At 53.4% G+C, this 15,000-nt stretch overlaps 1 protein-coding gene across 1 annotated transcript in view; it reads right to left on the reverse strand.

The window, feature by feature from the left end:
• anapc1 (anaphase promoting complex subunit 1) overlaps nucleotides 1-14,997 on the reverse strand; it is a 39,948-nt gene extending 24,951 nt beyond the window's left edge. Inside the window, exons 1-15 of the mRNA XM_061227611.1 lie at nucleotides 14,719-14,997; nucleotides 13,752-13,988; nucleotides 11,901-12,062; nucleotides 11,648-11,690; nucleotides 10,853-10,953; nucleotides 8,603-8,685; nucleotides 7,777-7,850; nucleotides 7,044-7,189; nucleotides 5,879-6,096; nucleotides 4,087-4,293; nucleotides 3,582-3,677; nucleotides 3,273-3,363; nucleotides 2,667-2,732; nucleotides 1,902-2,039; nucleotides 58-210 (exon numbers count right to left, since the gene is read on the reverse strand). Of these exons, the coding sequence (XP_061083595.1) occupies nucleotides 58-210; nucleotides 1,902-2,039; nucleotides 2,667-2,732; nucleotides 3,273-3,363; nucleotides 3,582-3,677; nucleotides 4,087-4,293; nucleotides 5,879-6,096; nucleotides 7,044-7,189; nucleotides 7,777-7,850; nucleotides 8,603-8,685; nucleotides 10,853-10,953; nucleotides 11,648-11,690; nucleotides 11,901-12,062; nucleotides 13,752-13,964 (1,791 nt within the window). The 5' untranslated portion in view covers nucleotides 13,965-13,988; nucleotides 14,719-14,997. The remainder of the gene's footprint in view (nucleotides 1-57; nucleotides 211-1,901; nucleotides 2,040-2,666; nucleotides 2,733-3,272; nucleotides 3,364-3,581; nucleotides 3,678-4,086; nucleotides 4,294-5,878; nucleotides 6,097-7,043; nucleotides 7,190-7,776; nucleotides 7,851-8,602; nucleotides 8,686-10,852; nucleotides 10,954-11,647; nucleotides 11,691-11,900; nucleotides 12,063-13,751; nucleotides 13,989-14,718) is intronic.
• Nucleotides 14,998-15,000: the final 3 nt, after the last annotated feature.

Here is a 15,000-nt window from a genome sequence, read left to right on the forward strand (position 1 = left end):
GGGGGCATTTTGTGTGTGAGATCTGGGGGGGAGGTTCACTCTCACACTCACACTCACCAGCGTTACGCGGTTGTGCACAGGGTCTCTCAGGGTGTGTACGTAAGGCACGGTGTGCTGGGACAGGCAGTCCTCCAGCCAGGAGGGGGCCTCATGCTGATTCTCGTGATGCTTTGCGCTCCGCAGGTCTGACACGGGCGAGGGCATCACCACCTGGCCAATGGGAGGAGAGGAGGGGAGGCACATTCTCATTGGCTGCCCTGACTAGCACTGCAGCGCACACACACACACACACACACACACACACACACACACACACACACACACACACACACACACACACACACACACACACACACACACACACACACACACACACACACACACACACACACACACAGCGCTGTTTCTGAGTGCCACAGGCTGCTGGGGAGTGTAAACATCCCGCCATTACAGAGGGTATTTCCACAGACATCACACACCTCCTACAGGGACATTATTCCCATCAAGGTCTATCTCTTAACTTTTTGGATTTTCAGACTGGTGACAGACGTAATGAGTTTGTCAGTTTATCTAGTTTAGTGGATATTTGTCTACACTGGCCCACTGCGGTGGGAGGACAACCAGGCCCAACAGCAACATCATATTATTCAAAATATACTTTCACATGAACATGAATTATGAATCAAAACAATAAATCAGTAAAGGCGTGAGGCCAGGCTGGGGACCCGCTGCAGTATGAGTCACGTCGTCCTCTTCGCTAAAACTCAATTCTGTCCCCCAAACACAGCTACTGCTGCATAAACAAATAAAACACACAAAATATTCACACTGCTGTTCTCCGGACTTACTGCAGCCTGCATTCGCAAAGACAACACAGGAATTGAGTTATCGTCCAGAACGTTTTCTGCGACTGGTGAACATATTGAAGGGTATTATTTAAACCACAGCCCTTCAGAAACTTGTCGACTGAACCCAATTTTTTCAGTTGGTCAAGTCTGGATACAGAGATGGCCATTTCAGAACAGGAACTCGACAGTCCACCATTTCCTGGTTGATTAGATACATGATCGGTATATGCAGGAATAAAATAGTTTTAAAGATACAGATATGCTTTCTGTTTGTGTGCCGATACATTACCAGCAGTGCAATCCTTGAATGAATCTTTTGTTCATTATATTTGACCGTGCAGATATAAAACAGTAAAGTGAAGGCCTGCTTTATTTTGATATTGTTACATTGCGGTATATTAAACAGTGGTTAGCACTGTTGGAGTTTGGGTTTGGCAGTCGAAGGGTTGCCGGTTCGATCCCCCACCCGGGTTCTGAGTTTGAGCCTGAAGTTCACCTGCGTCTCTCCGTGTTCACACGGTTATCTTACTCCTGTCTCAGAAAAGCAGCTGAAAGTCTGCAGGTGAAAACGAGCCTCCCAGGCTGACTCTGTTACAAACGAGCGTTACACAGGAGGGGGACACAGGAGGGGGACACAGGAGGGTGACACAGGAGGGTGACACAGGAGGGTGACACAGGAGGGGGGACACAGGAGGGGGACACAGGAGGGGGACACAGGAGGGGGACACAGGAGGGGGACACAGGAGGGGGACACAGGAGGGGGACACAGGAGGGGGACACAGGAGGGGGACACAGGAGGGGGACACAGGAGGGTGACACAGGAGGGTGACACAGGAGGGTGACACAGGAGGGTGACACAGGAGGGGGACACAGGAGGGGGACACAGGAGGGGGACACAGGAGGGGGACACAGGAGGGGGACACAGGAGGGTGACACAGGAGCGTGACACAGGAGCGTGACACAGGAGCGTGACACAGGAGCGTGACACAGGAGCGTGACACAGGAGCGTGACACAGGAGCGTGACAGGAGCACTGCATGATGGGAAGCCTCACCTCGTCCAGGCAGGTGATTGGGCGGATCAGGGCTCGGGCCGGGGTGCTGGCGCTGCCCACCGGGGCGCTGGGGGGGGGCATGGGGGTGGACTGACCGATGGAGGGGGCCAGGACCCCCGGCACAAACACCTTACTCACCTGCGCAGGACAAAACCAACCCGTTACCCTGCCTGTAGCCAGGACAAAACCAACCCGTTACCCTGCCTGTAGCCAGGACAAAACCAACCCGTTACCCTGCCTGTAGCCAGGACAAAACCAACCCGTTACCCTCCCTGTAGCCAGGACAAAACCAACCCGTTACCCTCCCTGTAGCCAGGACAAAACCAACCCGTTACCCTGCCTGTAGCCAGGACAAAACCAACCCGTTACCCTGCCTGTAGCCAGGACAAAACCAACCCGTTACCCTGCTCAACCCTGGGAAAGTACAGCTAAAAACTACAGTCATTCCTCAGCCATAGTCAGCGAAATGGTACATTTTGGCAACAGGTTTTCACAATGTCACTCTTTGCAACGGGGTTCAATGAGCAAGAAAGCGCATTGCGAGACATAATAGAAACTTAGGTATGCTTACAATTTACTAGTCCTGGCAGCTACTTAGGGATGTGGAATACCATAATGGGTCTGCTAATGCATTAGAATAACTAACACATCATGCTAATGTATTACCAAGCAAAGTAAGTATTTAGCTATGCTAACACTGTGTACTGTGTTACCATGGTATTTTACATGCAAATCAAAACAAATAATTTTTCCATAAAAAAATACCCTTAAGACTCCGGTGTACAAAACAAGACTCCCGTTGGCTTCCAACACCAGCATGGCATCTATGTTCTGTGGCAGGAAGTAAAAAAAGTCATTCACAATTCAGATTCAGCCTCATAGTCTGAAACAGCCAATAAACCAAAGGAAATGCTGAGGGATTTTAAGGAAAAATGTACAAAATATAGCCAAATATAACTTTTTTTCAACTTCTGCTTATTTGTCCAAAAGCCAGTCCGGGCAAACGGAACATGGTAGGTTACTCCAAGGCAACATAAACATACGAAACAGAACCAGAATCGCGTCAGAACTGTGAGAATTAGCTGCAGATAATTAAAGATCATGAACACAGCAAGGAATCACTTTGGCACATTAACAATGTTTATTAAGAGTACATCATTTTTACTGACTGAACATTGTCTTGAGAAAGGGAACACTTGAGAAGCCCTCTTGAGAAAGGGAACACTTGAGAAGCCCAGAGGTTTGGCAGATTCACATTTTCACACAGTCACTCCCCACTACAGCAGGCTTCCGGTTTAAATCCCAATGCGGGAAGCAGCCTTCCCTCCAGGACGGGAACGCTGACCTCCAGCACGGGGGAGGAACACTCACCTCCAGTGGGGCGGCGTCTTTGGCGGGAATGGTAGTGACGGAGACGAATATGAGCTGGGTCTGGTCGTTGCTCTCAATGAACTTCACACACCTGCAGCGCCAAAGGCAGGAACATGAATATGCATGAGGGAACAGCCCATTTGGTTCTTGCTGGGGTTTCTTTATTCTGATAAACAGACATTTTCAAAATCATCAGACATTTTCAAAACACAGTAGAACATTGTGAATCATGTGGGTATTTGACCCGGATGTGAAACTGGGGAGGGCTGCAGGTCACCGCTCAGACCATGGTCATGTGACACGGCTCACCTGAGCTGCTGGTGGGACTCCACCAGGAAGCAGAGGAACTTGGTGTCGCACAGATCGGTCGTGATGAACACCTTGGAGGCCTGGCAACTCTTCTCCCTGCAGTACGAGATATCTTTAACCTTTAACCTTTGTGAAGTATCTATGGTGCAGAGCAGCAGTAGAGTATCTAATGTTAAACAGCAGGAGTGGAGTATCTGGAGCAAGGACAGTATATTTGGGAAACAGCAGCATTCGAGTACCTGTTTATACTAACTATGGTAAACGGGAGTGGAGTATCTGGTGCTTGTGCAGTATCTATGGTAAACAGCAGGAGTAGAGTATCTGGTGCTTCAGTAATATCTATAGTGAACAGCAGGAGTGGAGTATCTGGTGCTTCAGTAATATCTATAGTGAACAGCAGGAGTAGAGTATCTGGTGCTTGTGCAGTATCTATGGTGAACAGCAGCAGTGGAGTGTCTGGTGCTTGTGCAGTATCTATGGTGCAGAGCATGCTGGGACGGCGGACCTGCAGCCGGAGGAGCTCTCGGTCCACAGCTGCTCGATGCAGAGCTCGGGGACGATGGGCTCGGTCTCCGTGGCCATGGAGTCGTTGAGCGTGCTGTTGGGCGAGGCCAGCAGGCTGTGGCCCCGGGGCAGGGGGGAGTGGCACGACATGTTGAAGCGCTGCGCCCCCGAGAACGAGGGCGTCGCCATGCCTGGGGAGTGCGCGCGGCTGCAAACAGAGACACACACGGGTCACAAACACAGAGGCGGCCATGTTGAATGTAGTCTGGGAGTGGGCTAACCTGAAGGCGGCCATATTGGATGTAGTCTGGGAGAGGGCTCAGCTGAGGGTGGCCATTTTGGATGTAGTCTGGGAGTGAACTAACCTGAGGGCAGCCATGTTGAACGTAGCCTGGGAGTGGGCTAACCTGAAGGCGGCCATATTGGATGTAGTCTGGGAGTGGGCTCACCTGAGGGCGGCCATGTTGGAGATGGCTGGGGAGTGGGCTCACCTGAGGGCGGCCATGTTGGAGATGGCAGGGGAGTGGGCTCACCTGAGGGCGGCCATGTTGGAGATGGCTGGGGAGTGGGCTCACCTGAGGGCGGCCATGTTGGAGATGGCCGGGGAGTGGGCTCACCTGAGGGCGGCCATGTTGGAGATGGCCGGGGAGTGGGCTCACCTGAGGGCGGCCATGTTGGAGATGGCTGGGGAGTGGGCTCACCTGAGGGCGGCCATGTTGGAGATGGCTGGGGAGTGGGCTCACCTGAGGGCGGCCATGTTGGAGATGGCTGGGGAGTGGGCTCACCTGAGGGCGGCCATGTTGGAGATGGCCGGGGAGTGGGCTCACCTGAGGGCGGCCATGTTGGAGATGGCTGGGGAGTGGGCTCACCTGAGGGCGGCCATGTTGGAGATGGCAGGGGAGTGGGCTCACCTGAGGGCGGCCATATTGGATGTAGTCTGGGAGAGGGCTCAGCTGAGGGTGGCCATTTTGGATGTAGTCTGGGAGTGAGCTAACCTGAGGGCGGCCATGTTGGAGATGGCTGGGGAGTGGGCTAACCTGAGGGCGGCCATGTTGGAGATGGCTGGGGAGTGGGCTCACCTGAGGGCGGCCATGTTGGAGATGGCTGGGGAGTGGGCTCACCTGAGGGCGGCCATGTTGGAGATGGCTGGGGAGTGGGCTCACCTGAGGGCGGCCATGTTGGAGATGGCCGGGGAGTGGGCTCACCTGAGGGCGGCCATGTTGGAGATGGCCGGGGAGTGGGCTCACCTGAGGGCGGCCATGTTGGAGATGGCTGGGGAGTGGGCTCACCTGAGGGCGGCCATGTTGGAGATGGCTGGGGAGTGGGCTCACCTGAGGGCGGCCATGTTGGAGATGGCTGGGGAGTGGGCTCACCTGAGGGCGGCCATGTTGGAGATGGCTGGGGAGTGGGCTCACCTGAGGGCGGCCATGTTGGAGATGGCTGGGGAGTGGGCTCACCTGAGGGCGGCCATGTTGGAGATGGCTGGGGAGTGGGCTCACCTGAGGGCGGCCATGTTGGAGATGGCTGGGGAGTGGGCTCACCTGAGGGCGGCCATGTTGGAGATGGCCGGGGAGTGGGCTCACCTGAGGGCGGCCATGTTGGAGATGGCCGGGGAGTGGGCTCACCTGAGGGCGGCCATGTTGGAGATGGCCGGGGAGTGGGCTCACCTGAGGGCGGCCATGTTGGAGATGGCCGGGGAGTGGGCTCACCTGAGGGCGGCCATGTTGGAGATGGCCGGGGAGTGGGCTCACCTGAGGGCGGCCATGTTGGAGATGGCCGGGGAGTGGGCTCACCTGAGGGCGGCCATGTTGGAGATGGCCGGGGAGTGGGTGCGGGAGTGCAGCCCGGGGGATGAGGTCATGCGGCCCTGCGCATGCAGCGAGTAGCTGGGGAAGGGCGAGGCCGGGGACTCCATCTTGGAGACGTTGCGCAGGTGGGTGTTGAGGAAGCTGGGAGCCATCAGGTTCTGGGGCGTGGCCACCTGCTCAGGCTTCAGCACCATCAACTGCTCCTGTATCAGACAGGGCATATTCACAGTGAGGGTATCAGTCAGGGGGGCATATTCACAGTGAGGGTATCAGTCAGGGGGGCATATTCACAGTGCGGGTATCAGTCAGGGGGGCATATTCACAGTGAGGGTATCAGTCAGGGCATATTCACAGTGAGGGTATCAGTCAGGGGGGCATATTCACAGTGAGGGTATCAGTCAGGGGGGCATATTCACAGTGAGGGTATCAGTCAGGGGGCATATTCACAGTGAGGGTATCAGTCAGGGGGGCATATTCACAGTGAGGGTATCAGTCAGGGGGGCATATTCACAGTGAGGGTATCAGTCAGGGGGGCATATTCACAGTGAGGGTATCAGTCAGGGGGGCATATTCACAGTGAGGGTATCAGTCAGGGGGGCATATTCACAGTGAGGGTATCAGTCAGGGGGCATATTCACAGTGAGGGTATCAGTCAGGGGGGCATATTCACAGTGAGGGTATCAGTAAATGGTAAATGGTTGGCATTTATATAGCGCCTTTATCCAAAGCGCTGTACAATTGATGCTTCTCATTCACCCATTCATACACACACTCACACACCAACGGCGATTGGCTGCCATGCAAGGCACCGACCAGCTCGTCAGGAGCATTTGGGGGTTAGGTGTCTTGCTCAGGGACACTTCGACACAGCCCGGGCAGGGAATCGAACCGGCAACCCTCCGACTGCCAGACGACTGCTCTTACTGCCTGAGCCATGTCACCCCAGCATGGTCTCATTCCAGAAAACAGTCCATCAGTACAAGCCATTAACACCAACATGTTGTGAATTATGCTCATTTTCTCTCTACAGTTTTTTGTTTTTCCAGTTACAAAAGCAATGAATGACAATCCTGGGCAAGCCAGGCTCACCCAGGCCAGACCGGGCTGAACCGGGCCGAAGCAGACCGAACTGGGCCGGCGACAGACCCACCTCGCTGGAGACCTTGCGCAGGGCCCAGACGGTGTGTGCACACTGCAGGGTGTCGTAGGTCATGATGAGCGACGGCTCACAGCTGGAGAACACGATCCGCAGGGCGCTGTCGGAGACGTACTGCACACGGGACGCCTCGAACAGACCTGCGGAACGACACGACACGACACGACACGACACGACACGACACGACACGACACGACACGACACGACACGACACGACACGACACGACACGACACGACACGACACGACACGACACGACACGACACGACACGACACGACACGACACGACACAATGAATGACTGCAGTCTCAGGTGCATATTTCCCTCATCACATCTCCATTTCAGTAGAGGTATAGACAGTTATGTAGAGGGTGTGCCACTCCCGTGTCACCCATGTTCCCCGGCAGCAAGCCCTCCACACAGGCCCTTGCTTAGTCTAATCAACGGTACGGCACTGTGGGTAAAAGCTGCAGCTAAATAACAAATTACTGCATCTTATTTACTACATTTATTCCAGAACGTGACTTCACACGTGACACTTCAAGCTAGCGCGCTCTTTTCTGGGGAGCACTGGGGAGCACTGGGGAGCACTGGGGAGCACTGGGGAGCACTGGGGAGCACTGGGGAGCACTGGGGAGCACTGGGGAGCACTGGGGAGCACTGGGGAGCACTGGGGAGCACTCTGCAGGATGGACTTCTCTCCTGGTTTGAGTGACGATGAGGACTGACCTGTGGACCTGCAGACAACGGGAGCGATCTCATCCAGAGGGTGCAGCATGCTGAAGACCGTGGGCAGAGTCTCCCTGGAGACAGCAGACAGGGTTCAGTCCTCAAACACACAAGGCAGAGTGTGTGTGTCTGTGTGTCTGTGTGCGAGTGTATCTGTGTGTGTGTGTGTGTGTGTGTGTGTGTGTGTGTGTGTGTGTGTGTGAGTGTATCTGTGTGTGTGTGAGTGTGTGTGTGTGTGTGTCAGTGCGTGTGTGTGTGTGTCTGTGTGTGTGTGTGAGTGTGTGAGTGTGTGAGTGTGTGAGTGTGTGAGTGTGTGAGTGTGTGAGTGTGTGCGCGTGTGCGCGCGTGTGTGTGTGTGTCTGTGTGTGTCTGTGTGTGTCTGTGTGTGTCTGTGTGTGTCTGTGTGTGTCTGTGTGTGTCTGTGTGTGTCTGTGTGTGTCTGTGTGTGTCTGTGTGTGTCTGTGTGTCTGTGTGTGTCTGTGTGTGTCTGTGTGTCTGTGTGTGTCTGTGTGTGTGTGAGTGTGTGAGTGTGTGAGTGTGTGCGCGTGTGCGCGTGTGTGAGTGTATCTGTGTGTGTGTGAGTGTGTGTGTGTGTGTGTCAGTGCGTGTGTGTGTGAATGAGAGGAATTTATTGTCAAGCGTTCTATGGCAGTGAGAGCTGGGGGTCCATAGTGAATGATTCTGGGGGCCCATGGTGATTGATTCTGGGGGCCCATGGTGAATGATTCTGGGGGCCCATGGTGAATGATTCTGGGGGCCCATGGTGATTGATTCTGGGGGCCCATGGTGATTGATTCTGGGGGCCAGAGTAAACGGCAGAGTGTACCTGGGGGGGCTCATGGGCACGTCGGACGCTGGGTTCCTGCGCTCAAACAGGAGCCCGAACTTGGTGGGCCACAGAGTGGACACCTGCAGGACACACACAGGTAAACACCACAGGTACACACCACAGGTATACACACACACACACACACACAGGTACACACACACACACAGGTACACACCACAGGTACACACCACAGGTACACACCACAGGTACACACACACACAGGTATACACCACAAGTAAAAACCACGGGTACACACACACACACACTCAGGTACACACCACAGGTACACACACACAGGTAAACACACAGGTACACACACACACAGGGGAACACACAGGTACACACACACAGGTATACACACAGGTACACACACACACACACAGGTAAATACCACAGGTACACACACACACACAGGTAAACACACAGGTACACACACAGGTAAACACACAGGTAAACACACAGGTAAACACCTCAGGTACACAGGTACACACACAGGTAAACACCACAGGTACACACCACAGGTACACACCACAGGTACACACCACAGGTACACACCACAGGTACACACACACACACACCACAGGTACACACACACAGGTAAACACCACAGGTATACACACACACAGGTAAACACCACAGGTATACACACACACAGGTAAACACCACAGGTACACACACACACAGGTAAACACCACAGGTACACACACACACAGGTAAACACCACAGGTACACACACACAGGTACACACAGGTACACACACACAGGTACACACAGGTACACACACACAGGCACACACACACAGGTACACACACAGGTACACACACACACAGGTACACACCACAGGTACACACCACAGGTACACACACACAGGTACACACACACACAGGTACACACACACAGGTACACACACACAGGTACACACACACGTACACACAGGCACACACACAGGTACACACACAGGTACACACACAGGTAAACACCACGGGTACACACACACAGGCACACACACACAGGTAAACACAGGTAAACACCACGGGTATACACACACACAGGTACACACACACACAGGTACACACACACACACACAGGTACACACACACACACAGGTACACACACACACACACAGGTACACACACACACACACAGGTACACACACACAGGTAAACACCACAGGTACACACACACACACACACAGGTAAACACCACGGGTATACACACACACAGGTACACACACACAGGTACACACAGGTACACACACAGGTAAACACCACGGGTACACACACACAGGCACACACACACAGGTAAACACAGGTAAACACCACGGGTATACACACACACAGGTAAACACACAGGTAAACACCACGGGTATACACACACACAGGTACACACAGGTACACACACACACAGGTACACACACAGGTACACACACAGGTACACACACAGGTACACACACAGGTACACACACACAGGTGAACACCAGGGGTAAAGGGGTCTGCCTCTTTGGGGGCCCTCCAACATTTGAGCTGAAGCTCGGCCCTCTGCAAATTTAATATCAAATGAAAAAACTGAGAAATGAGAGAAGAAAAACAAATACAGTCTGGCCAAGACAGTTAATTACAGTGTGCACATGAAGGCAGTTTTCATTCTAGAGGATTCTCTCGTCAACACTGACAATGAGCCAAAACTGCCATTACCGTCATCGCTGAGCTGTCTCTGGGACAGCAAATCTGCCTTGTGTTCTCCCAAATTACACAACACGGCACAAAGGTGTAGTATGTGACACACACACAAACTACTCAGTGAGAAAATATCAGCGCAACACTGGTAACATGTCGAGCTGGAAACGGACTGAACCGCCAAATTTTCATAAACTACGCTCCCGGCAGAGTCTGGCCAGTGTCCTGAACAAACGTCACTGGATAAATGACTGAACAGAGTCCGTCCAGAACTCTCCCAGACATTACAGCACATTTCAGTAAAAAAAGTACACTTTGAAATACTATATTCAACAGAGCCCATTACATAAACACAGTTTGTGACACGGTCATACTGAGCTCTCCTGCTTCAGGCACACAGATGCGGTACTGTGACAGTTTGAGTCAGCAAATGGAATGCCTGGCAGCCATCTTAGGAACAGGAGACCCCTGTGGCACTTTTATGTCCACCCGGGGGAGGGACCATGGCACCATGGCAACCGCACCCGGAGGAGGCGCCGTGGCGACCACACTGACCCGGGGAGGGACTGACCTGAAAGGGCAGGGGGGAGATGAAGTCCTTCCCGCTCATGGTGTGCACGTTCACACAGGTGCTCTGGACGATGCAGACCGTGCGCTCCACCACGTGCGGCTCTGAAACGCCGTTTACAGACTTAACCCCACACTCACCCCCCAGCTCACCCCACACTCACCCCTCCACTCACACTCACCCCTCCACTCACACTCACCCCTCCACTCACACTCACCCCTCCACTCACACTCACCCCTCCACTCACACTCACCCCCCCACTCACACTCACCCCTCCACTCACACTCACCCCTCCACTCACACTCACCCCTCCACTCACACTCACCCCTCCACTCACACTCACCCCTCCACTCACACTCACCCCTCCACTCACACTCACCCCCCCACTCACACTCACCCCCCCACTCACACTCACCCCTCCACTCACACTCACCCCTCCACTCACACTCACCCCTCCACTCACACTCACCCCTCCACTCACACTCACCCCTCCACTCACACTCACCCCTCCACTCACACTCACCCCCCCACTCACACTCACCCCCCCACTCACACTCACCCCCCCACTCACACTCACCCCCCCACTCACACTCACCCCCCCACACACACTCACCCCCCCACACACACTCACCCCCCCACACACACTCACCCCCCCACACACACTCACCCCCCCACACACACTCACCCCCCCACTCACACTCACCCCCCACACTCACCCCATGCTCACACAGAGAACACAATAATAAAGATGATAACGTACCTGGGCATTTTGAAGAAATAATTAAAAAGAATACTCACCACCCTTTTTGTTCTGTGGCACACCAAAGTTACACCACAAAGCCTGGAAGGACAAGTTAAACATGTAACACGTTACCGTCAGTGAAGCAGGTTTTATTATAAACAGAGACAGAGTACAACAGCCTGTGCAGAACACGCAGGGCCCATTAAACAGTGAAGACAACGCTCAGAGCCTCCAGTCTGTGGGCCTGTGCTGATCTTCAGTAATGAACAGTGAGGAGAACTGAGCCCTTCCGGAAGGGTCCGTGCCCACCTGCTGGACGGGGGAGTCCACGGTGAAGGCCTTGTAGACGTAGGAGGCCTGGCCCCCGCTCCCGCGGCTCCAGATCACCATGTTCCCCGTCACGTACAGCTCCTCCTCGTACTCCGCACCATCGCTTCCAGCCCCCGAGCCCTTCCGCAGGCCCCACCACTCCTGGAAATGACAGAGCGTCAGCCCCAATCCCAGACACGCTCCGGGGCCTCCCACGTTCCCCCGGGGCCTCCCACGTTCCCCCGGGGCCTCCCACGTTCCCCCGGGGCCTCCCACTGTCGCCCGGGGCCTCCCACTGTCGCCCGGGGCCTCCCACTGCCGCCCGGGGCCTCCCACTGCCGCCCGGGGCCTCCCACTGCCGCCCGGGGCCTCCCACTGCCGCCCGGGGCCTCCCACTGTCGCCCGGGGCCTCCCACTGTCGCCCGGGGCCTCCCACTGTCCCACGGGGCCTCCCACTGTCCCACGGGGCCTCCCACTGCCCCCCGGGGCCTCCCACTGCCCCCCGGGGCCTCCCACTGCCCCCCGGAGCCTCCCACTGTCCTCACGGGGCCTCCCACTGTCCCCCGGAGCTTCGGCCTTCCGCACGGTTCTCATTGGACCAGCGGTGTGAAAGGAGGAGTGGTCACTGTCAAGGGCGGGGTTATCACAGGCAGTGTGCTACAGATGTGATGCAACTCAAAAGGCTAGTTTACGCTTCAGTGACAGTGTCGTGCGACATATTCCATGGACAACAATGATGCAAATTCAACACTTTACACACTTTTGAGCGTTGGCGACAGGCGACCTGTATCTGCAGATTTCTGACATGCCTGTCAGAAGTGGTGCACAGCCATGATTGGTTGACTGAAATAAAGACAAGGTTGCCATGGCGAGGAGAGTAGTTTGCTACTTTGCTTTTGTGAAGGAAGACATTTTGTTTACATGGGTAGCTGGCAAAATGGACAGGTTTGAGGAGAAGCAGGTTGCTATAATTATAAAGTTCACAGTCTCTAAACTATACATTGCAAAACTGTTCTGAGTTTTGAATTTGAGCAGACACTGTGTCGCTGACGCATAAATCAGCCTTAAGATCGGAGGTCGTGTCTGAAGCCTGACAGCAGACAGAAGTAACGGCCAAGCAGGCAGTCTGAGATGAAGCTTTAGACAGAAATGTAAAGGCCTTGGCTCCAACTGACTGTGGAAATATTGATTTAGTCCTAAACATGTCACTATGAGGGTGACATAAGATAAGATAAGATATACTTTATTGAACCCTGTGGGGGAGCAGTGGGCAGCCACAGTGCAGCGCCCGGGCAGCAATGTGGGGTTAAGGGCCTTGCTCAAGGGCCCAACGGCTGTGCGGATCATTTTTATTGTGGCTCGACCGGGATTCGAACCACTGACGTTGTGGCTCCCAGTCAAGTACCTTAACCACTACACTACAAGCCACTACACTACATGCAAGCATCGCTGTCAGCCAGTCAAACTCCATACACATGGGATAACAGTGAGCCATTCAAAAACACACACACACACACACACACACACACACACACACACACACACACACACAACCAAACACTTTAAATGTAACCATTTCAGCAAGCACAAATTATTTTCATTTAAGAACTGTACAGCACAATCTTTCACCTTTTTGGAGGTCCACAGTCAACCAGTCTTTGTTTTACTCAAACCCTTAGGCCTGACCGAATAACTCTGAGCCATCTGACCGTTTCCCCGGGGAACACCTGTACGAATACACATCTGGCCGAGACGCAGAGATGAGATTGCCCACTCTAGGCTTAAAAAGCACAGCATACGGAACTCGCCTACGAAAGAAAAACACAGAACGGAGGATGAGTCTGCCGTTACCTTCTCTCTCTCCTGCAGCGTAACTTCCTGAAGCGACCCCACGAGCCCGGCCGCCCCGTCCGACGACCAGAGCTCAGAGGCCGGCTGCAGCTGACGCAGCTGCAGGTTCACGGCGTTCGGGTGGTTCTTGCAGTGTTCACGGCCGAACGGAACGAAGGACTGCAATTCCCCAGCGGCAATCATTGTGGCTCTCTCTTCATAGACGTTCGACATGAGTTCCAGATATCAGCATTATTTCTGTGTGGGGAAAGAAGCCAAATCTGGTAAACGGTAGCCAATGCAATACTGGTAGAACGGACTGCTGCGTTGAGCTTTTGTTTTCCAGTTAACAAGTGTTGTCAAAAATACGCATATATGAACAGCTATTTTCAAATGTTACGTTGGCTCACTGTCGCCTCAGGCTTGGCGTGTTCAGTAGATGCTATTTTACTAGCTAGCTAGCCTATAATGGAATGAAGATGTTGAGACAGTGATTGAGGCGATGACTGAGAAATTGGTGCTAACAAAGAGCATACAATTAAGCTACATAGATCTCTAGCTAGCTACACATAAACAGCAGACAGATAGCGTTAGAAAGTTAGCCACTCGCATTTAATGTTATAAGTATAGCAATGTTACCAAGCTCGTGCAGCTGCGCCTGCGTAGTGTCAGACAGTGTGCACACGCTCGTACCATCACGCAAGTTGTCGCGTCTCCCTTCTTGCAAACTCGTTAGCTGACGTTAGGTACATAACGAGCTAGCAATGCGAATACATAGTCGGCAGACCACTTGCATCCGTTGTACCGATGAGAATACAGATTGAACTTGGCTAACTGTACAGTGCAAATCTCAAACTTCAAAATATAGCTAGCTTGCTAGCTACAGTCTTGGTAGGGAAGGTGAGCACATAGTCATGTTGGGCAGTAACTGAGGTGAGATTTAATCGAAATACAGGGTGGCTTGCTAGCTAGTTAGTAAACGACTTACTTGTCACTCATAGATGGTGTGATCAGCTATTTAGCAAATATTAGCTTGCGAACTCCAGGTACTGTTAGCTCCCGTTGGTAAGATGGTGCCGTAGCTACGAACCTGTTAATAACGAATAGTGAATGGCTGGCTCTCGGAGTCCTTGTCTCTATGTGGAGTTATCTTGGTCTGGCTTAATGCACTCGATAATTTAAACACAAAATAACCAGCCTGGAAATTTTTAAAGAAATGAGAGTATACCGCATCGTTTTCAAACGGCCGCGGCCATCTTTGTATCCCGTG

The sequence above is a fragment of the Conger conger genome, chromosome 18 (assembly GCF_963514075.1).
Source record: "Conger conger chromosome 18, fConCon1.1, whole genome shotgun sequence".
Lineage (NCBI taxonomy): Eukaryota > Metazoa > Chordata > Actinopteri > Anguilliformes > Congridae > Conger > Conger conger.